At 43.0% G+C, this 21359-nt stretch overlaps 3 protein-coding genes across 4 annotated transcripts in view; 1 reads left to right on the top strand and 2 right to left on the bottom strand.

Annotated features, from left to right (window-relative positions):
* Positions 1-95: 95 nt before the first annotated feature.
* dolk (dolichol kinase) lies at positions 96-5300 on the top strand. Its single transcript, XM_038970631.1, has 2 exons — positions 96-165; positions 1009-5300. Exon 2 carries the CDS (start codon positions 1169-1171, stop codon positions 2738-2740), a length of 1572 nt encoding a protein of 523 aa, XP_038826559.1. The 5' UTR covers positions 96-165; positions 1009-1168; the 3' UTR covers positions 2741-5300.
* A 1084-nt stretch (positions 5301-6384) lies between these two features.
* phyhd1 (phytanoyl-CoA dioxygenase domain containing 1) lies at positions 6385-13160 on the bottom strand. The gene is made up of 11 exons (XM_038970764.1): positions 13028-13160; positions 12432-12590; positions 10702-10777; positions 10538-10585; positions 10349-10404; positions 10062-10124; positions 9944-9965; positions 9689-9817; positions 9368-9484; positions 8812-8938; positions 6385-6535 (listed from the first exon to the last, which is right to left on the bottom strand). The coding sequence occupies exons 1-11, from the start codon at positions 13058-13060 to the stop codon at positions 6487-6489; spliced, it is 879 nt and encodes a 292-aa protein (XP_038826692.1). The 5' UTR covers positions 13061-13160; the 3' UTR covers positions 6385-6486.
* A 302-nt stretch (positions 13161-13462) lies between these two features.
* Positions 13463-21359, bottom strand: part of LOC120026424 (volume-regulated anion channel subunit LRRC8A-like) — a 32715-nt gene continuing 24818 nt past the window's right edge. Inside the window, exons 3-4 of one of the 2 annotated variants that reach the window (XR_005473087.1) lie at positions 20717-21134; positions 13463-14815 (exon numbers count right to left, since the gene is read on the bottom strand). Coding sequence is in view for 1 of the 2 variants with exons in the window: in XM_038971282.1 (XP_038827210.1) it covers positions 20859-21134 (276 nt within the window). In the remaining variant the exon portion in view is untranslated. Of the gene's footprint in view, positions 14816-20551; positions 21135-21359 lie in introns of those variants that run through there. The other variant, XM_038971282.1, reaches the window with a different exon arrangement.

Below are 21359 nucleotides of genomic sequence, written 5' to 3'. Positions count from 1 at the left end.
ACGTCGTGCACCATAAATAAAGGTTTCCATGTACCACGAGACTTGGCTGTCAATATGGCCACCTCCTACGGGTATGAGGGACGCCAGCTGATTGGGCAGAATATAATAGTCGAAAGATCGGATATCGCTTCACTCATTTATCCTGATATGTGCAGTATTTACCGGGTAAGTCTATTTGTGATGCTTTCAATTCATTTTAAATAGCCGGTATTCGACCATTAAACGGTTATCTGAACGAGAACTCAACTCAGTACATTTGTCAGATTAATTTTTGCTAACGTTAACTAGGATGCGGGATCGCTGCATCGGCTGAAATTGCATTCAAGCATTTCTCATTACAGTGAGAGGGATCTGTAGCAAGGCCACGTTATGTAGCAGTTCATATGCATATAGCCAAAAAGCTATTTGATATCTCGAATGATCATGAATTAACGCTTGTTACCATAAATCGTTCGTTTTAAAGATACTGTATAAATAATGTCAACCCTCACCACCTCTTGTATGAGAAAAAGGTTGGAGTTAAGGCATTTCTACTTGTCTAGACTTGCCCTTTTGTATTGTCATCTCTAGACTTTACTGTCTAGTACAATTTCTGGTAAATAATTCATCCATAGCAATTATTAGCCATGATCACTTTTAGCTACCTGACAGTTAATTTGGGAGTGAATGTTAAGTGTGGCAATCGGTCATGGGCATTATGCCGCGTTCACGTACTAGTCGAATCTAGGAAATTTCCGGTTGTAGTTATACACGTGTGGTGTTTAACCAGTTAGCATGTCGGACATTTCCGAGTTTCCTAATTCGACTGGCGACTGAACGCGGCATTAGTCTGTGGGCCAAGGTTCAGTGGTATTTCAACAGTCGATGTGGGTGTGGATCTTTTGAAATAAGTGTGAGTGTAATGGGAAAAAAATGGTTTAATATTTCTAATATATTCAACTTTTGATTCTCATTAAATCGTTTTTCACTGTATTTTGCTTCAGCCATTTTGCTACTTTGTCTTCACAGATACAGGACAGGCCTAAGATTGTGGACTAAAATAAGAACTAACCATGATGTGTGCCACAGAAAGGAATTGACAGACCTTTTAAATAAGAGATTTGTATTCGAGCTGGAGTCCTCTGCCGTGAACCGCCCTCCCTCCCTGTCTTCTCCCCCGATTGCAACCATGCAGACCAACCCGGTACTGGTGGAGTCTGCGGTGGTCTTCTCTGTGGTGATGTGTGTACACATGGCCGTGTGGAACCAGCACTCCTGGTGCTGTGTGGCCCTGGTCATCCAGGCCTTCTACGTGCAGCACAAGTGGGACCGCCTGCTCCGTAATGGCAACGCCGTCTTTCAGTGGCGCCTGTCAGCCAACAGCGGCATCGTCCCAGCCGTCATGGTGATGCCCCTGCTGGGTGTGGCGCTGCGGGAGAAGTGCGCCGCCTCGGGGAACGTCTACTTTGAGCGTTTCTCCATGGTGGTCACAGTGACAGGCATGATGCTGGCACTGTTCCTGTCGCTCCTCGCGCTGGGCATCACGAGGCCCGTGCCCACCAACACATGCGTGATCGCGGGCGTGGCGAGCAGTGCCATCCTGTACACGGTGAAGCAGACCCTAACGGTGTCGGAGGTGATTGAGGTTCTGGAGGTGCTGCTGATATTCGTCTACCTGAGTCTGATCGTGCTCTACCTGCTACCGCGCTGCTTCACGCCCGGCGAGGCCCTCCTCATCGTCGGGGGCATCAGCTTCATCGTCAACCAGCTCATAAAGCGCTCACTCAACATGGCTGAGGTCAAAGGGGAGCCAGTCCACTACTTCCTGCCCGTGGTGGTGGTAGGATCTCTTCTCCTAGGGGTGTTTTTTGCCCTGCTCTTCTGCTTCATGGAGTCTGAGACCTGGGTGTCGTCGCTCTTCTTCCATATGATGACGGCTGTGCTGGGCCTGGGGATCCTCATGCCCTGGCTCTCCCTCCTCATCCGCCGCCACCCCATCATGTGGCTTCTGGACTTTGTGACTCTGAACGACAAGCGTCTGTGCCTGCTGGGCTACTGGGTGCTGCTAGCCACGCTGGCCACCCTGGTTGTGCTGCACCAGAACTACCAGCGCCAGTCAGGCTCCAAGAAGCACCAGGCCTCTACGATAGTCAGAAAGTACTTCCACCTCATTGTAGTAGCCACCTTCGTCCCAGGCCTGGTGTATGACCGCCAGCTCCTACACGTGGCGTCCGTGGGCTGCCTGGGGGCCTTCCTGCTCCTGGAGTATGTGCGCTACTTCCGCATCCGCCCGCTGGGTCAACTCCTCCGTCAGTTACTCACCCTGTTCCTGGACGAGCGTGACTCTGGACCTCTCATCCTCACCCACATCTACCTCCTCCTGGGCATGTCCCTGCCTATCTGGCTGTTCCCGGGGCCCTGTGCCCCCAAAGGCATCCTGCCCGGGGCGGGGGGCCTGGTGCCCTACGCCGGGGTGCTGGCGGTGGGTGTGGGGGACACAGTGGCGTCGGTGTTCGGCAGCAGCATGGGCGAGATCCGCTGGCCGGGCACCAAGAAGACAGTGGAGGGCACAGCTACGTCGGTATTCGCCCAGATCATCGCCGTGGCCATCTTCCTCATATTCGACCCCACCATCAATCTGAACTCCACCTACTCATGGATCGTGGGCTCCATCACCATGGTAGCCATGCTGGAGGCCTACACCTCACAGATAGACAACCTGCTGCTGCCGCTCTACCTCTTCATCCTGCTGCTGCTCTGATGACCCCCGTGGAGCACCGCACACAGGTCATGTTTGAGATCGACTACCTTGCAGTCGGCGGCGGCAGACTGACAGATCTGCAAATCATAGTGAGTATCCGTTTAGGATGCAAGGCGATTTGTAGATCAGTTGGTCTTCTCAGTCTGTGATCAGCGGCTGAGCAGATGCACTTAAACACAGCCACACGGTCACCTCTTGACCAGAGGTCAGATTGGATAGGCTAACCAATGTAATTTCTGAATTTTAAAGTCTAAGGGAATGTATGGAAATCCTCATTGGATGACTGAGGATTTTTTTGTTTTGTTGCTTTGTGAGAGTAAAAGTTATGATCCGAGGTATTGATGTTGCATTGATAATCTCTCCACTAACATGACCGTGTGTGGGAAAATCAATATGGCTGGCACAAAGAAGGATGAAGTACAATCTGATAGCACTGCTAGCTAGGGAATGAGCTTGCAAACATTATGAGAAATACATGAAGCCGGAACATACACTCTAGATTTTGCTCTTCATTTTGTGGGACAACAGCATGACAATAGAATCAGTGATGTTCAGCTAGAATACAACAAGTCGGTTCAACATGCACACTACTGTTTTTCATTTTTTTTCTTTTCAGTTGCTTGGTTGAGGATAAGGGAAGTTAAATAATTTTGTTTGAGAGCAGGGTCGTATTCATTAGGGCACACCGTAGCAAAATGTTTGGCAACGGAAAATGAAAATGAGCATTCCTCATTGGACAAGTTTGGGGTAGTCCTGCCTTGTTTCAGGCTGTCTTCTTCTGTTTGGTGCCTAACCACTGTTGATAATTGCTGACCCTGGCCATGACCCCACTCTGCAAAGGTGTCTCAGAGTTGGGATATGCAAAAAAATAATACATTTCCAATTCACACATGCGTATTAACACACTTGTACATGTGTGAAATACGACAAATAGAAGCACCCACATTATTATTATTATTATTAGTGAATATGACCCAGCTCTGTCTTGATGGGGAGGTGGGGGATTCCCCTGAGGGACAGAGGATGAATGTCCCTGAGTCACTGTAACACTCTGAAATCCCAAACTCCTGAATTATACAACAGGAGATGGAGTTCAGTACATTGGACAAAATGTATTTTAGCCGGAATTAAGTTTCCCTGCCCTGATCAGCTGTCATGGCAGACACTGGTAAATGGCACGTTTTAATAAATTGTGATGGGCTTTTTTTTTGCTAAAGGAAAACTACCTTTGTACAGCCTTTTGAAGAACATAATTTGATAATTTGTTTTTCAGAGCATTTTTTGTTGTTACAATTTCATCTGACTATAATTTATTTGCATTTCTTGTTGTGGCAATATTACGGACTGATTGCGGGACATATTTGCCTTAAAGAAGTATATTTTGTATCACACATTACCTAGTACTGTAGATACTCTAGCTGACAGCATGGTTTGTGTTGAAGTAGACTGATTGATTCTTCAATATGGCAGCAGTTTATACACTTTAGCATGACATTAAACATTTTGAAATCCTTTACTGTAACTTGTATACAGAAATTACCCTACAGTATCTTTTCAGTTTTGTATGAATCCTTTGTCTTTTATCCGGGTGTTTTGATAGGACCCTCTCCAAAATATACATGAATTTCCTTAACGTTCATCCCCCCCAAAAATCTGATTTGTATATTGGAAATAAATTGTAGAGATGATATAACAGGGCCACATGTATCATGAACATATTGAATTCATGTTTTGTTAAATTTAGAAATGATTAAATTCATTTCCTGACAGTGTTTATAAGCTGCAGGAAGGTATGTATTTATGGTGTAATGAAAGTAACTACATGTACCTTTTAAAAATTAAATCAGCTAACATTGAGATGCTATACTAGTTATCTGTAGATGCATCTTTCGCTATCTGGCTGTGTTTAGACAGGCAGCCCAATTCTTCTGATCTTTTTCCACTAATTAGTCTTGACCAATCAGATCAGCTCTTTTGCCAATAATTGGGCAAAATATCAGAATTGATCTGCCTGTGTAAACGCCTCTGAGTCAGACATGTCACATCAAACTACAACTGTCCATAGTAGTGGAGGCTGCTGAGGGGAGGATGACTCATAATGTCTGGAATGGAGCGAATGTAATGGCATCAAACACATGGGGACCATGTATTTGATACCAATCCGCTCCAGCCATTACCAGAAGCCCATCCTCCCCAAATAAGGTGCCACCAACCGCCTGTGGTCCATAGGAGCCTCTGCGTTCCCATAGCCTAGTTAAACTAGACGGAAATTGGCACTCAAACAATAGAGTGCACATTGAGTCTGGTACAGCCAGGCTCCAATTCCACTTCCTCCAGTTTACTGTGCATTCTGGAGAGACCTCTTTTTATAATGTTTGTTTACTTGTTTTTTCAGCATGGAACTGACAGTATTTGATGAATCTGTAATAAATAAGTAGTATTTTGTTTGTTGCCTTTTCCAATAATCCGTAATGATAATTTATGAGCTTGTTCTTGCCTTTGACGGGAAACACTTGTATTGCATGGCAGATTGTTGCATCATTAAAGGCCTTTTATGCTAGATGTTTGTCTGTTTTTCATCCAGAGATAGCAGGGTATATTTGTAGGCATAATGTCTCACATTGATCTATCAGGAAGACATACCTTGATAAGGCAAACTGTGTTTCTGATCAGATAGAAGATATGTTGGATACTTAAGGGAATCGGAATGTGATTTGAATTAACTGTTCTACACACAAACACATTGGTTCATTGCTCACTTCAGTGTGCTACTACTAAATGTCCACTCATCTTATAAAGCCTAATTACATGTCTTCTGACTAATACCCTGAAGCACGTGCACACACACAGGCAGCCCAATTCTGATAATTGTTTTCACTAATTGGTCTTTTGACCAATCAGATCAGCTCTGAAAGATCTGATGTGATCGGTAAAAAGATTAGAATTGTCTGTCTGTGTAAACATTGCCATGTTGATTCATTGCTCACGACAGTGTCCCACTACGGCTGTGTTTAAGCAGCCCAATATTTTTTCCACAAATTGGTCTTTTGACCAATCAGATCTTTTCACATAGGCTTTTTTTCAGAGCTGATCTGATTGGTCAAAAGACCAATTAGTGAAAAAAAATTGAATTGGGCTGCCTGTGTAAACAACCCTAGATGCCCACTCATTTTATTGTAGAAGCCTGATTGCAAATCTTCTGACCAATGTCCTGAAGCGCACACACCTGGGAAATAACAGAGGTGTCTTTATATCACTGGGTCCAAATGTAACCATATTTAGGTTGACTAAACCATGACCACATTTCAACAGCCCCTTTCTGACCCTCTACCACTGGCAACCTGGGCTCTGCTGGTCACTTTATCATGGCGTTAAGCCAGGATCAATCCGATTGCAGGTTATAGGCGTTGCATATTTTAAGCCATTGTTGTTCGATTCACGGTAAACACTGCATGTCTTCTCGATCGTAAATCTCCTTTTAAAAGCCGCAATGCGCGATCAGATTGAATCCCGGCCCTAGTCAAGAATGTTTTAGTTTTTTTTCAGGAGTGAGGCTGAGAAAACGATGTGATGCTGAAAAAACGATGCTGTCAAGTAGTAGAAAAGTTTATAATACCAGAAAAGAGAACGTCAAAAACATTTAATCTGGAGGGGATAATTTGTTTATTTAATCTTCTCTATGGACAAGTGAAGGTGTCTGCCTCTGTCCATCCATTCAGTGTAGTGGCAGACAGAGGGAACCAGGATTACTTGGTGTACAGGGCAGGGAAAGGAAGCTCCTCTGTGGGCTGTAACCTGTCAAAAAAGAGTGAGGAACACCTTTATCTCAACACCTTCTTATATCCCCCCGAATCGCTTACTGTATTTATTTCAATGTATCAGAAGTGTACAGCGTGACGCCAATGCCTCAGATGTGTGCTATTCTGTGAAAGACCTGACGAAGATCCATTTGGAACACTGTCACTAACCAATAACAAGGTGTATATTTAAGCAATAAGGTCCGAGGTGGTGTGGTATATGGCCAATATACCACGGCTAAGGGCTGTTCTTACACGCAACGCGGAGTGCCTGGACACAGCCCTTAGCCGTGGTATATTGGCCATATCACAAACCCCAGAGGAGCCTTATTGCTATTATAAACTGGTTACCAATGTAATTAGAGCAGTAAAACTAAATATTTTGTCCTACCCGTGGTATATGTTCTGATATACCATAGCCTTCAGAATTCAGGGCTCAAAGCACCCAGTTTATAATTAAGCAATAAGGCCCGAGGGTGTGTGGTCTATGGCCAATATACCCCGGCTAAGGGCTGTTCTTATGTACGATGCAACGCGGAGTGCCTGGCCATATTGGCCATATACCACAAACCCCCGAGGTGCCTTATTGCTATTATAAACTGGTTACCAACGTAATTAGAGCAGTAAAAATAAATGCTTTGTCCTACCCGTGGTATACAGTGCATTTGGAAAGTATTCAGACCCCTTCACTTTTTCCACATTACAGCCTTATTCTAAAATGGAATATATATATATATATATATATATATATATATATATATATATATATATATATCATCCTTGAGATATTTCTACAACTTGATTGGAGTCCACATGTGGTAAATTCAATTGATTGGACATGATTTGGAAAGGCACACACCTGTCTATATAAGGTCCCACAGTTGACAGGGAGTGTCAGAGCAAAAACCAAGCCATGAGGTCGAAGGAATTCTCAGTAGAGCTCCGAGACAGGATTGTGTCGAGGCACAGATCTGGGGAAGGGGACCAAACAATGTCTGCAGCATTGAAGGTCCCCAAGAACACAGTGGCCTCCATTATTCTTCAATGGAAGAAGTTTGGAACCACCAAGACTCTTCCTAGAGCTGGCCACCTGGTCAAACTGAGCAATCGGGAGAAATGGCCTTGGTCAGGGAGGTGTCTAAGAACCCGATGGTCACTCTGACAGAGCTCCAGAGTTCCTCTGTGGAGATGGGAGAACCTTCCAGAAGGACAACATCTCTGCAGCACTCCACCAATCAGGCCTTTATGGTAGAGTGGTCAGACGTAAGCCACTCCACAGTAAAAGGCACATGACAGCCTGCTTGGAGATTGCCAAAAGGCACCTAAAGGACTCTCAGACCATTAGAAACAAGATTATCTGGTCTGATGAAACCAAGATTGAACTATTTGGCCTGAATGCCAAGCATCACATCTGGAAGAAACCTGGCACCATCCCTAAGGTGAAGCATGGTGGTGGCAGCATCATGCTGTGGGGATGTTTTTCAGCGGCAGGGACTGGGAGACTCAGGATCAAGGGAAAGATGACTGGAACAAAGTACAGAGAGATCCTTGATGAAAACCTGCTCCAGAGCACTCAGGACCTCAGACTGGGGCGATGGTTCACCTTCCAACAGGACAACAGCCCAAAGCACACAGCCCAGACAACGCAAGAGTGGCTTCGGGACAAGTCTCTGAATGTCCTTGAGTGGCCCATCCAGAGCCCGGACTTGAACCTGATCGAACATATCTGGAGAGACCTAAAAATAGCTGTGCAGCGACACTACCCATCCAACCTGACAGAGCTTGAGAGGATCTGCAGAGAAGAATGGGAGAAACTCCCCAAATACTGGTGTACCAAGCTTGTAGCATCTTACCCAAGAAGACTCGAGGCTGTAATCGCTGTCAAAGGTGCTTCAACAAAGTACTGAGTAAAGGGTCTGAATACTTATGTAAATGTAATATTTAAGTTTATTTTTAATACACTTGCAAAAACCTGTTTTTGATGTATCATTATGTGGTAGTGTGTGTAAATTGATGAGGGGGAAAAAACGATTTCATCAATTTTAGAATAAGGCTGTAACGTAGCAAAATGTGGAAAAAGTCAAGGGGTCTGAATACTTTCCGAATGCACTGTATATGGGCTGATATACCACGGCTGTCAGCCAATAAGAAATTCAGGGTTCGAACCACCCAGTTCATAATTGAGCATTGACTATGCAGGACATACTCTATTACATATTTTCCTGGATTATGCGTGTTTGACTTCATAGGAAGAGAACATTGTCATACACTCACCAGTTCTCAGGGCTCCATTTTGTCTTCTGAGACTCCATGATGTGGAAAGTGTAGACATGTCGCGATTTTTCTGACGCGTTCTGCTCACTTTTATGGACAACTTCTCCATCAATCAACACCACCCCACCTGAGCAGAGACAAAATAGATAGCAGGTTAGTAAGTAACTGTCTATCAATGTTTCTCTACGGAACAGTCATGAACCTGACAGACCAGTTTTCAAGTCAACTGTGCATGTTGATACTTTCTGATTGTAACTCAGCTTTAACGGTTACTAAAGACTCAAAGGTCAATGAAGTGTTAACTGGCTGTGTGCTTCAGTCTGTACCACTCAGTACCCTTTGACCCCCACTCCACCCTGCTCCCTCTAACACAGTGGAAAAGACAACAGTGCAGACACTACAAACTGAGGTCTGTTTTGCAGTTATTAACCAACCCTTTTGAGGTCAGTGTCCCTGATGTCAAGAGCGGGGCACACTTTGGTTTATTTGATGTAAATATTATGTGACCCACCATTACAGGCCAGTTGACAGTCAGCAGTAGAAATGAGCAACATACCTTTTTTGACAGGTGCAGGTATGAACAGCTTATCGTTATAGGTTGCCTCTCTCCCAACAAAGTCTGTCAGGGGATAGGTGCCTTCAGGGGTCCGAACCATACGTCGGGTGATACCATCTAGAGGGAAGGGGGAGATCATGGTTTGAATTACATGCTAACTCCTTAGGGGGGCACCCCTGTTATTCAAAACCTGGTTGAGACTGATGAAGGCAGTGGTTCTCAATTTACTTGAACTTGTTTTGAAATCTCAAAGGAGGAGCTGAGATAAATAACCAGTCCCGGGTCTTGGCACCAATGACTAATGAATCATTAGTGCCTTACTGTTGTGTGAGCCGGGGATGAACCACAAGCAGCCATTGTCCAGGGTGGCATCCTCCAGGGCGATCCACACGCCCATCACCCTGCCCAGGGGCTCCGTGTGGAGGAATGTAGCATCTTGGTGGGGCATCACTGACAAACAGGCAGGCAAAGTGCCATATGGGGTTCAAAATACACACACACACAAAATCACAGACACAGAAACTCTACAGTATTCGTAAACAGTTGTTTTCTTTTCTTCTCCTCCACGATTCTTACCTTCTCCACCGATCCCTGGTTGCTGAAAAACACAACGGAGTAATGTCAGAACCAGTTACCACACTTTCTAAAGAGAAAGTCAGACTAGTGAAAGGTAAAAAGCTGGTGTGCACTCTACCTTGAAAATGTACATGCTTTGCAAAATCACAGGACTCTTCAGACCAAGCTTCTTGGCTATACCCTGGGAGACAAACAGAGCAGTCAAATCAAATCAAATTTTATAAGTCACATGCGCCGAATACAACAGGTGTAGACCTTACAGTGAAATGCTTACTTACGAGCCCCTAACCGACAGTCCAGTTTAAAAAAAATACAGATAAGAGATAAGTCTGTATTATTCAGTGTTAGTCTAACTAACAGTTTCTGTTGTGTCCTTTACTGACTAGCTGCTTAAGGAATTCTCACCTGAATCTTGGGTGAATGAGTGGCAGTTTTGTATAAAGGCTCATAGGCATGGAGTGCTATTGGAGATGAAATAGGATCATGAATACTGTAGATTACTGGATACTAGATCTATCTGATAGTCTTGGCAAAAAATGTTATCAAAACTTTTGAAAGATAAGCACAACATCTAATCAAAGATTTGAAACTCACCATGTCCAATTTTGTTGAGAGATCGTTCTTTTGGCACAGTGAAATCTCCTATAAAGCAAGTGACACTTAGCTGTCAATCAATGTCAAATAAATCCAACACATTCTATATTGCATCACATTTCAGTGAGTTGAGAGATTAACCTTGACTCATAATAAGGCCTCACCTTTATCATCAAAAACTCCTTTCTCAAAGAAGAAGCGGATCTTATCTCCACTGGTGATGAAGTAGTCAGCGTTTCCCTGCAGATAGATAAGGATAAGGTATTCCAGCTGTAAGATCAAATCACATTTTTTTTGTGGCGAATACAACAGGTTTACCTTACCTTCACCTTACCGTGAAATGCTTACTTACAAGCCTTTAACCAACAATGCAGTTCAAGATTTACTAAATAATATTTACTAAATAAACTAAAGTAAACAATGAAATAAAAAGTAACAAAATAACGAGGCTATATACAGGGGGTACCGAGTCAATGTGTGGGGGTACAGGTTAGTCGAGGTCATTTGTACATGTAGGTAGGGGTAAAGTGACTATGCATAGATAAAACAGCGAGTAGCAGCAGTGTAAAAACAAAGGGGGAGGGTGTCAATGTAAACAGTCCAGGTGGCCTTTTGATTAATTGTTCAGCAGTCTTATGGCTTGGGGGTAGAAACTGTTAAGGAGCCTTTTGGACCTAGACTTGGCGCTCCGGTATCACTTGCCGTGCGGTAGCAGAGAGAGAGAACAGTCTATGACTACGGTGACTGGAGTCTTTGACATTTTTTTGGCCTTTCCTCTGACACCGCCTAGTATATAGGTCCTGGATGGCAGGAAGCATGGCCCCAATGATGTACTGGGCCGTACGCACTACCCTCTGTAGTGCCTGACGGTCGGTCGGCTGCCGAGCAGTTGGTATACCAGGCGGTGATGCAACCAATCAGGATCCTCGATGGTGCAGCTGTAGAACCTTTTGAAGGATCTGGGGACCCATGCCAAATCTTTTCAGTCTCCTGAGGGGGAAAATGTGTTGTCGTGCCCTCTTCACAACTGTCTTGGTGTGTTTGGACCATGATAGTTTCTTGGTGATGTGGACACCAAGGAATTTGAAACTCTCAACCCACTCTACTGCAGCACCGCCGATGTGTATTCGGCCCTCCTTTTCCTGTAGTCCACGATCAGCTCCTTTGTCTTGCTCACGTTGAGGGAAAGGTTGTTGTCCTGGTACCACACTGCCAGATCTCTGACCTATCTCTCCCTATAGGCTGTCTCATCGTTGTCGGTGATCAGGCACTGTTGTGTCGTCAGCAAACTTGATGATGTTGGAGTCGTGCTTGGCCATGCAGTCGTGGGTGAACATGGAGTACAGGAGGGGACTATGCACGCACCCCTGAGGGGGCCCCGTGTTGAGGATCAGCGTGGCAAATGTGTTGTTGAACGCTTAAGTCAATGAACAGCATTCTCACATAGGTGTTCATTTTGTCCAGGTGGGGAAGGGCAGTGTGGAGTGCGATAATGTAACACAGGTGACAGCCAGGGTCACACATGAGCGTTGGCAAAGGAATTACTATAAAGACAATTCTAGAGGGAGGAAATGCATAGGAGGGAATAAAGAACCTTACCTGCATCTTTATAATTTTAATAGGTAGACATGGAGAAGACACATGGTTGGGTCAAATGGTGCAGAAAGCAAACCTGTTCACTCAATGTAGGCTACAGCAGACATAATCAATTCCTGTGCAATCCCACCAGGCACAGATGTCAGTTGGGTGAGAAAAAATGCCCCTTATGTTGATTACTTTTTGCAAATCGAAATCAGTTTTCCAAGTTGATTCAATGTCAACACATTTAATGTTTTTCTTGAAATAACGTGGAAGTAACGTTGAATCAACCAGTTTTGCCCAGTGGGATGTTAACCTGTGTTTTCAACTGCTCGTCGTGATTGGTGGAGAACTGGATCCGACAATGTTCTGGAACGTCCATCCGGTCCACGATCTCTCCCATCCTCAGCCGGAGCTCATCACACTCCGCCGGGCTGAGGAGCCCATCCAGGATCAGGTACCCGTCCTCCTGGTACTGTTGAAAAGGTCCAGAAAGTATTCACCACCACAGTATATGCACACTAGAGTCCTATAGAAATACATTATTTGGATTTTCACAAGTTAGTTTCGTTTTTTAATTAGAATTGTAGCCGAGGTCTTGGCAGCAGCTGAAGTTATGTAAGGGTCGCTGATGGTCTACAATGAATTCAGTGAGTAGGCCGCATCTGCTACGTAGTAAATCACTTGAATCACGGGCATGCAAGTTGCATTTTCACTGTATGGACAAAAATGTAGCCTATAAATTAAATGCTTCTCATATCTGTGCAGCCTACAGGATAAGTAACGGATTTACTGAAATTATATAAGTGACGACAGCCATCGCTATGAGAGCCATTACTACGCAGGCTTGACAGTAAATACAATACAAAATAATTATAAATATATACGCTTAGGTCTACATTTTAGGCTGACCTTTTTCGCATCTTGATCTGTTAGAAAGTCCATGCTGAAAACTCCAAATTAAGCTCCGTATCCAATTTAACCGGGTTCTCCTGGTCTAAACTGCTTAGAAGTACCACGTGATGTAGACGTCTAACTCGATTAAAATGTAACAGGATTTTTAACCATTTCGATGCTGCTGCTCAGGACCTAGGCCTACCTGTATCTGCAATTCATCCCCAAACGCCATCCCATCCAAACGCTTGAACTGGATAGTGGGCATTCTTTAATAAGACTGTTGTACATTGGCTGTTGCTGAGATTTTAAAGGCTGGTTTCCCAGATTAGGCCTATAGTTCTGGACTAAAAGGGTACTTTGAATGGAGATTCTCCATTGACAATTGTTTTGAATTGGGGATCGATATCAGTAGGCAAGTCATTAATGGAAATGAATAGATGGAGACAGTGATAAGTGTTTTACTTTATCATTTATATCAGAATGGTAAAAAACAAATAGGCACAGTAAAACAACTGTTGTGGTGTTGTCAAGGCTCAAATATTCCATTGTTACAAGAGTCTGGGGCATTCATCATTTCTCCACTAAGAAAGCCAGTGTTCACTCATTTTGGCAACGACGTGAAAACCTATCATTACATGGGCAACACTGATGTAGAAGAGATACAGATTGTCATTTGCCCATTAACCTTTGACAGGTCCATGTTATGTTTTTACACTTAAATGAAACAAGAGCAACATTATAGTGCCGCCCAATGTGGGTGGCGTACAGTATATGAACATGACATAAAATGTGTGGGTTGAGATGTTGACCAGACTGTCCAAGCAGATGGAAAGGAACCAAAACCTGACAGGAACTAAAGCCAGCACACATCAGGGCCCTTACAATGCCAGCCAGCAAAACATCAAAGAAAGAAAAAGATACAGGCTTGTACCAACTGATCTCATTCAGTTGGCTGACAGAAATATGTATCATTGTCCTGTTGACCACCCAAAGTATGGCTTATAAGAAATAAAAAGCATTTTTTTACAGACAATGTGCATTTCCGTAGCCCTACCCAATATTGAGAGAGCATGCCATGTCCGTGTCATTTGTTAATGCTACGGAGATATCACAAAACTAAATTGTATTTGTCACATGCTTCGTAAACAGGTGTAGACTAACAGTGAAATGCTTACTTACGACCCTTCATAACATCACAGAGGGAAAAATAACACGATGAATGAATACACAATGAATAAAGATGGCATTAGTTAGGTGATAACTTGGCTATGTTATTATCAACTAAGCCAAGTACAATATGTAATAAGAAGCCTCCCTGAACTGTTTCCATAGGCTGTGTTTTTTAGACCAACTTTTGAACTCTATCATGAACCATATCGTGTAGTATCATGAACCCCCTATTAAAAAGTAGGTAGTTTGCCTATTTATGCATATGCAATAAGAGTTAACCTAGAAACTATTCCCCAAAACAGGTAAAATACATAATCACGAGAAGCATCAATGCTGCTTAGACTATGTTTTGGTATGCTACCCAAATGATACACAATGTGGTTAAATGACTGGCCATTAAGAGTCAGAAAATTCTAATATTTTGATGGTAATACACACAACCGTACAGCATTATTTTTTACATTACAAAAAAAAAAAATGGAGAAAATGACAGTGAACACTTTCCTCTGTTACTCAGACCTCCCGCAGGAGGGCGCTCCACCCACACTGGATGCACAGGACTGTTGAAATAAGGCGAGCGTTGCGAGCGTTGAGAACTTGAATGTTGCTTATGAAAACAAGCATTCAGTAACTCTGCAAAAAACACATTAAATAAAGGAATGTTGGGATGCATACATGTAAAATAACATTCACAACAGTCACATTGCTGATGGGAGATAAGTGATGGGATGATAAAATAAAAATAGGATGTGTGCAGTGAAAGGTGTTGTTTTACAGGGTCAGCCATAGTAATATGGTGCCTCTGTAGCACTTTAGGGTTAAGTGCCTTGCTCAAGGGCACAGACAGATTTTTCACCTTGTCGGCTCAGGACTTCAAACCAGTGACCTTCCAGTTACTGGCCCAATGCTCAAACCGCTTGGCTACCTGCTACCCTTGCGTTCAACTGTTGTGACCATGGCATGACTACCTACAGTACCTAACATACTGGCACAGTCCTATATAGATCCTATACAGATGTTACATTATACCCTGATGAAGACAGCTTGTCTGTCGAAACGTTGGACATAAATATTTTTGCATCTGAGCTCCTCGCCTTTATTTAAGTGTTCCACTCCGCTGGCCAGCACCTCGCCTAAATAGGTGTGTGTTTCTTTCGCCTCCAGATCTAACCACTTGGCTACCTGCTACCTTTGCGGTCAACTGTTGTGACCATGGCATGACTACCTACAGTACCGAACATACTGGCACAGTCCTATACAGATGGGGGTGGGTATGTACAGTAGAGGTTGTCTCCAACCACTGATACAGGATCAGATCTTATTTAATCTCCCTAATGACTAAGCTCATGAGGGTACTGCAATCTGACCCTAGACCATGCAACATGTACCTTGAGCCGAACAGAAACCGTTCCTACAGTGACGTGATCGGGGGAAGCATTTTCTGTGGGTCACACACACTTCCGGTCACACTTTGTTGATAAGCAACTGCTTGCGAAGGTTACAGTTCGGGATAGAATAAGGGTTAGGTCTAAGTTAAGGGTTAAGGTTAGGGCGGCAGGTAGCCTAGCAGTTAAGAGCGTTGGGCCAGTCGCTGGTTTGAATCCCCAAGCAGACTAGGTGAGAAATCTGTTGATGTGCCCTTGAGTAAGGCACTTAACCCTATTTGCTCCTGTATGTAGATCTGGATAAGAGCCTCTGCTAAATGACTAAAATATAATGCAATTGGTTAGGGCTAGCAGATAGTTAGCTGAAATGTAACTTAGTCTGTAGAACATATACAGATGGACTATCCAAATAAAATGTTACCACACTTCCTAGTTCCACTGCTCTGTAAACACTTTGCTGACCTCACCCTCCACCTGTTTCCTCCATGGCGACATACTGGAGGGGGAGGGTGGTTGTGAAATAGAAGTTTGAAATCTCTCTGTGCTTTTTAGGGGGGAATGCCTAATCTTGTGATTAAGGGAAGTGACAGTGTTCCCACTGTGTTGAAGGTCAGTACAAGTACAGGTCAGGATAAAAACAGATTTTTAATTTGTTGGGGAGGGCTATGGAAAAGGATAAAAAGCTGGAGCATTAGATCTGGTTAGATACAAATAGTTCAGTGTAAAAACAATACATTTATAGAGTTAGACGTGATACAGAAGAATAGCATGTAACCACTACCTCAGCTGAACAGAAAGAGGCTTACACAAAGAGGGGGATTCTTTATGACGCTATATGGCTTTTAAAGAATGACAGTAATTATATACAACAATATATTCTTAAATATATTATCCTGTTCTATTATCAGAATCTCACATTTTCTTCTCCGATTCAGTCAGCGCTAACTGTTACCATATTTACCCCTTCAAACCTGTGCCGCTGTGAATCAATGAGCTCTCCAGTGAAGCCCTGAGATAGTCCTATGGTACTCTCAAAACAGTTTGTTAAGATAGCTCAACCACATCAATCATAACAGCCCGTTTAAGGAATAACCTGTGGTGTAGCTGTTTGCAGTTGTTTTCAAATGTTTCGAAAAGTTTGGAACATGTCAGAGAATAATACTTCAACATTAAAGTAGGTCTGTATTCAACCACCCAAGTCTCGACCAGCGAGCCTCTGCTCTGGGATTGTGTGTTCTTCTCTGATGCACTCTTACTCTGAGCGTTGCTCCAGCCTTTTAGAGCTGGGCTCTAGCCTTTACTAACAAATGCAAGACTGAGGCCTTTTCAGAACGGAGCTGGACTCAAAACACCCATTGGTAACCTTGCAAAAAGGGCAGTTATGTATGTAGTTATTACATTTAAAAAAAATTGTCAACAAATATGAATTCTTCTCACTTTCCTCCAAAGTGAGGCTTCCCTCTCCTTTTAAAATAACTTGGAACAGCTGGTAAGAATAATAATACCATGTAAAGTCTTGAAACATAAATGTACAACATTATAAGCTATACATTTGTCTGCATATTTAGCAAAATCATGAACATGATGGTTGTAATGACACAGCGTGGGACATACATTACAGTACCAGAAAGGGAAGGCCATATTAGTAACAAGAGTTGCCTGGCTGGTCTTAAAGGAATCACCTTTGGTGGCAATTGACCTCTAATGTTCTCTACTCCAAGTCCATTCAATAAAAAAGTATCTCTTCGATATTCATGCAGAATATACCGCACAAATGTGTTCTGTATAAGCCAATGATGTATCCACGGTCACTGTTTTGGAGTGCAAATATCTGGGTTGTTTTCATTAGGGCACACGGTAACAAACATTTATAAATGTTTTGCAGAAAACTAAAATTTGTGTTATTTTTGAACAAGTCCAGGTAGTTTCAGTCCATTTCCCACTATTTGGTGCATAATAAAACAGGGCCCTGCTTTGGTTGCATCGGCCATAGTGTTCATTAACCAGTCAGATCCTGCGTCCTCTCACTGGCGTTTGGATAAACAGACTCGTGGACTGTATTAGAGGTCGATCGATTAATCGGAATGGCCGATTAATTAGGGCCGATTTCAAGTTTTCATAACAAATCGGAAATCGGTATTTAATATTTTTTTTTTACACCTTTATTTAACTAGGCAAGTCAGTTAACACATTCTTATTTTCAATGACGGCCTAGGTGGGTTAACTGCCTTGTTCAGGGGCAGAACAACAGATTTTTACCTTGTCAGCTCGGGGATTCGTTTTTGCAACCTTCCGGTTACTAGTCCAACGCTCTAACCACCTGCATTACATTGCACTCCACGAGGAGCCTGCGTGGCAGGCTGACTACCTGTTACGTGAGGGCAGCAAGAAGCCAAGGTAAGTTGCTAGCTAGCATTAAACTTATAAAAAACAATCAATCTTCACATAATCACTAGTTTACTACACATGGTTGATGATATTACTAGGTTAACTAGCGTGTCCTGCGTTGCATATAATCGATGCGGTGCCTGTTAATTTCTCATCGAATCACAGCCTACTTTGCCAAACAGGTGATGATTTAGCACTGTCGTTGCACCAAACCTAACCATAAATATCAATGCCTTTCTTTAAAAATCAATACACAAGTATATATTTTTAAACCTGCATATTTAGTTAACATTGCCTGCTAACATGAATTTCTTATAATTAGGGAAATTGTGTCACTTCTTTTGCGTTCCGTGCAAGCAGTCAGGGTATATGCAGCAGTTTGGGCCGCCTGGCTCGTTGAACTGTGTGAAGTCCATTTATTCCTAACAAAGACCGTAATTAATTTGCCAGAATTGTACATAATTATGACATAACATAGAAGGTTGTACAATGTAACAGCAATATTTAGACTTAGGGATGCCACCCGTTAGATAAAATACAGAACGGTTCCGTATTTCACTGAAAGAATAAACGTTTTGTTTTCGAAATGATCGTTTCCGGATTTGACCATATTAATGACCAAAGGCTCGTATTTCTGTGTGTTATGTTATAATTAAGTCTATGATTTGATATAGCAGTCTGAGCAATGGTAGGCAGCAGCAGGCTCGTAAGCATTCATTCAAACAGCACTTTCGTGCATTTTGCCAGCAGCTCTTCGCAATGCTTCAAGCATTGAGCTGTTTATGACTTCAAGCCTATCAACTCCCGAGATTAGGCTGGTGTAACCGGTGTGAAATGGCTAGCTAGTTAGCGGGGTGCGCGCTAATAGCATTTCAAATCGGTGACGTCACTCGCTCTGAGACTTGGAGTAGTTGTTCCCCTTGCTCTGCAAGGGCCGCGGCTTTTGTGGAGTGATGGGTAACGATGCTTCGAGGGTGGCTGTTGTCGATGAGAGGGACGGAAGAGGGACGGAAGCTATACTGTTACACTGGCAATACTAAAGTGCCTATAAGAACATCCAATAGTCAAAGGTATATGAAATACAAATGGTAGAGAGAAATAGTCCTATAATTCCGACAACCTAAAACTTCTTACCTGGGAATATTGAAGAGACTTATGTTAAAAGGAACCACCAGCTTTCATATGTTCTCATGTTCTGAGCAAGGAACTTTTACTTTCTTCTCCAACACTTTGTTTTTGCATTATTTAAACCAAATTGAATATGTTTCATTATTTATTTGAGGCTAAATTGATTTTATTGATGTATTATATTAAGTTAAAATAAGTGTTCATTCAGTAGTTGTAGTAATTGTTATTATTACAAATACATTTCCATTTTTTAAAATTTATTATTATTATTATTATTATTTTTTTTTTTTTATATCGGCCGATTAATCGGTATCGGCTTTTTTGGGTCCTCCAATAAATCGGTATTGGTATCGGCGTTGAAAAATCATAATCGGTCGACCTCTAGACTGTATACTTCCAAGTGAAGATGGAAAACAGAGCACACACATATATTGCTTTGTAGGCTACATGAACATTCCACTCCCACACCAACTCTTTTATGTTGTCCTTCTGTGGTCACTGTCTATACCAGAAGTGTCAAAACATACTGCCTGCCGGTTGTTTGAGAAAAAATATATATAAATATTGTTTTCCTTTTGGTGGGGAAACATACTCAATATAGTTTAAAATGACTAAAACCAAATGGAAACGGTGTAGAAATGATAATGGATTTACATTCATACAGTTTAACTGTGTCCAACTCGCTATTAATCACTGAAATTAAAGCTAGACAGTCCGGGAGGATTGACCTTAAAGACCAAATGCAGCCCCCAGAGCAAAATGAGTTTGACACCCCTGATCCATACTGAGATGACACCGTACAACAACAAAATAAAATCCTCAATCTCACAAGCATTTCATTTCTGTCTCTCATCCTCTCCTAATCAGCATTCGACAAGGATCGACTTTGCACATCGTTTCATTAACAAAAAGGGGGAAAAGAACGACAAAGTTGGCGAGGAGAGGTCTCCATCTGGTTAGTCTGTTAATGAACATCTTGTGACCCTGTGACTAGGGACTTGATGGTCATGGAATTTTGGATAACGGTAATTGGCCAACCCAATTACCGCGGTCACCGTAATAAATGTTTGAATAGCAAAAAATGTATAATTTTTTGGTAGATTTACATTTTCTCCTCTCCTCCAGACTGCATGTGCTGCTATAGAAATATAATGAATAGAACAGGCATCCCAATTCAAGTAAATTATGGCATAATGGGTGGAGTGGCGGTTATTGACAGTGTACCCATAGTTTCAAAGCAGGAAGTAATTTGTGCTGCGATTTGATTCAATCAACTCAACTGACATTACAAAAAAATACATTGCATGAGCTACATCAGTTAACATAATTTGAATGAACATTCTACATTACCATGGAAATTATTGCATCACAATATCAGGCAGCCATTGCAAGTGTACCTACAAGTTTACCAGTCAAATTGCCAAGGTTAGATTTTCCTAGACTGTTCTATTTCTGTGTGCTGATGCTGCTGCATTGTGGTTATTCAGCCAGCTGTTTTTTTTTTTTTTTTTTTAAATGGTTATGACTGTCTTCATCGGTTACACGGTTATACTGTAATTGTGGCAGTCCCACCAGTTACCCTAAAAAAGACTAATTCAGCCAGGAGAGCCAAGACAACAACCAACCAACCAACCATCCATCCATCCTTCTCTGGATGCGTGTCCAGCAATTTGAGAATGGCCTCCAATTGAAAGTGACATCAGCCTCCACTGCCCAATCCTCTCTCCCGCTTTCCTCCTCTCCTTAGGCTCCCTCTCTCTCTCTGGACTCTCTCCTCAGACCAGCTCCTTGTCGGCCCTCCACAGCTGTTCTTTGACCTCTGTGGGCAGCGTCTTGAACAGGTCCTCCTCCACCACCAGGCCGCTCCTCTTCAACTGCCTGCACTCCCCCAGCTCCACGGGCAGGCACTCCAGACGGTTACCCCGCAGCTCCAGCTGGGTCAGGCCCGTCAGCTCGCCGAAGCGCGACGGTAGAGTATGCAGGCAGTTGTTGCCCAGGTTCAGGGTGCGCAGCTTCTTGCACTGGAAGAGCTCCGGCGGGAGCGACTCGATCTGACAGTGACAAGGAGGGAGATCAGAGAGGATGAATGTTGAAATAGGAGAAATGTTTATTTTGTCTGTTTTTGACCTCATAAAATATAATTTAACTGTATTTGTGCATACGTTATGCATACTATAGTGTATGGTTTAAAACAGGCATACTGTTTCTTGCTTTAGGCTGTGAAAGGTGCTTAAAGTTGAACTCCTCCCCAGTGAACAGCTATGTTCTCAAGAACA

Source organism: Salvelinus namaycush, chromosome 31 (genome assembly GCF_016432855.1).
Source record: "Salvelinus namaycush isolate Seneca chromosome 31, SaNama_1.0, whole genome shotgun sequence".
NCBI classification, from domain to species: Eukaryota; Metazoa; Chordata; class Actinopteri; order Salmoniformes; family Salmonidae; genus Salvelinus; species Salvelinus namaycush.
This window is presented reverse-complemented; position numbering and strand designations above follow the sequence as displayed.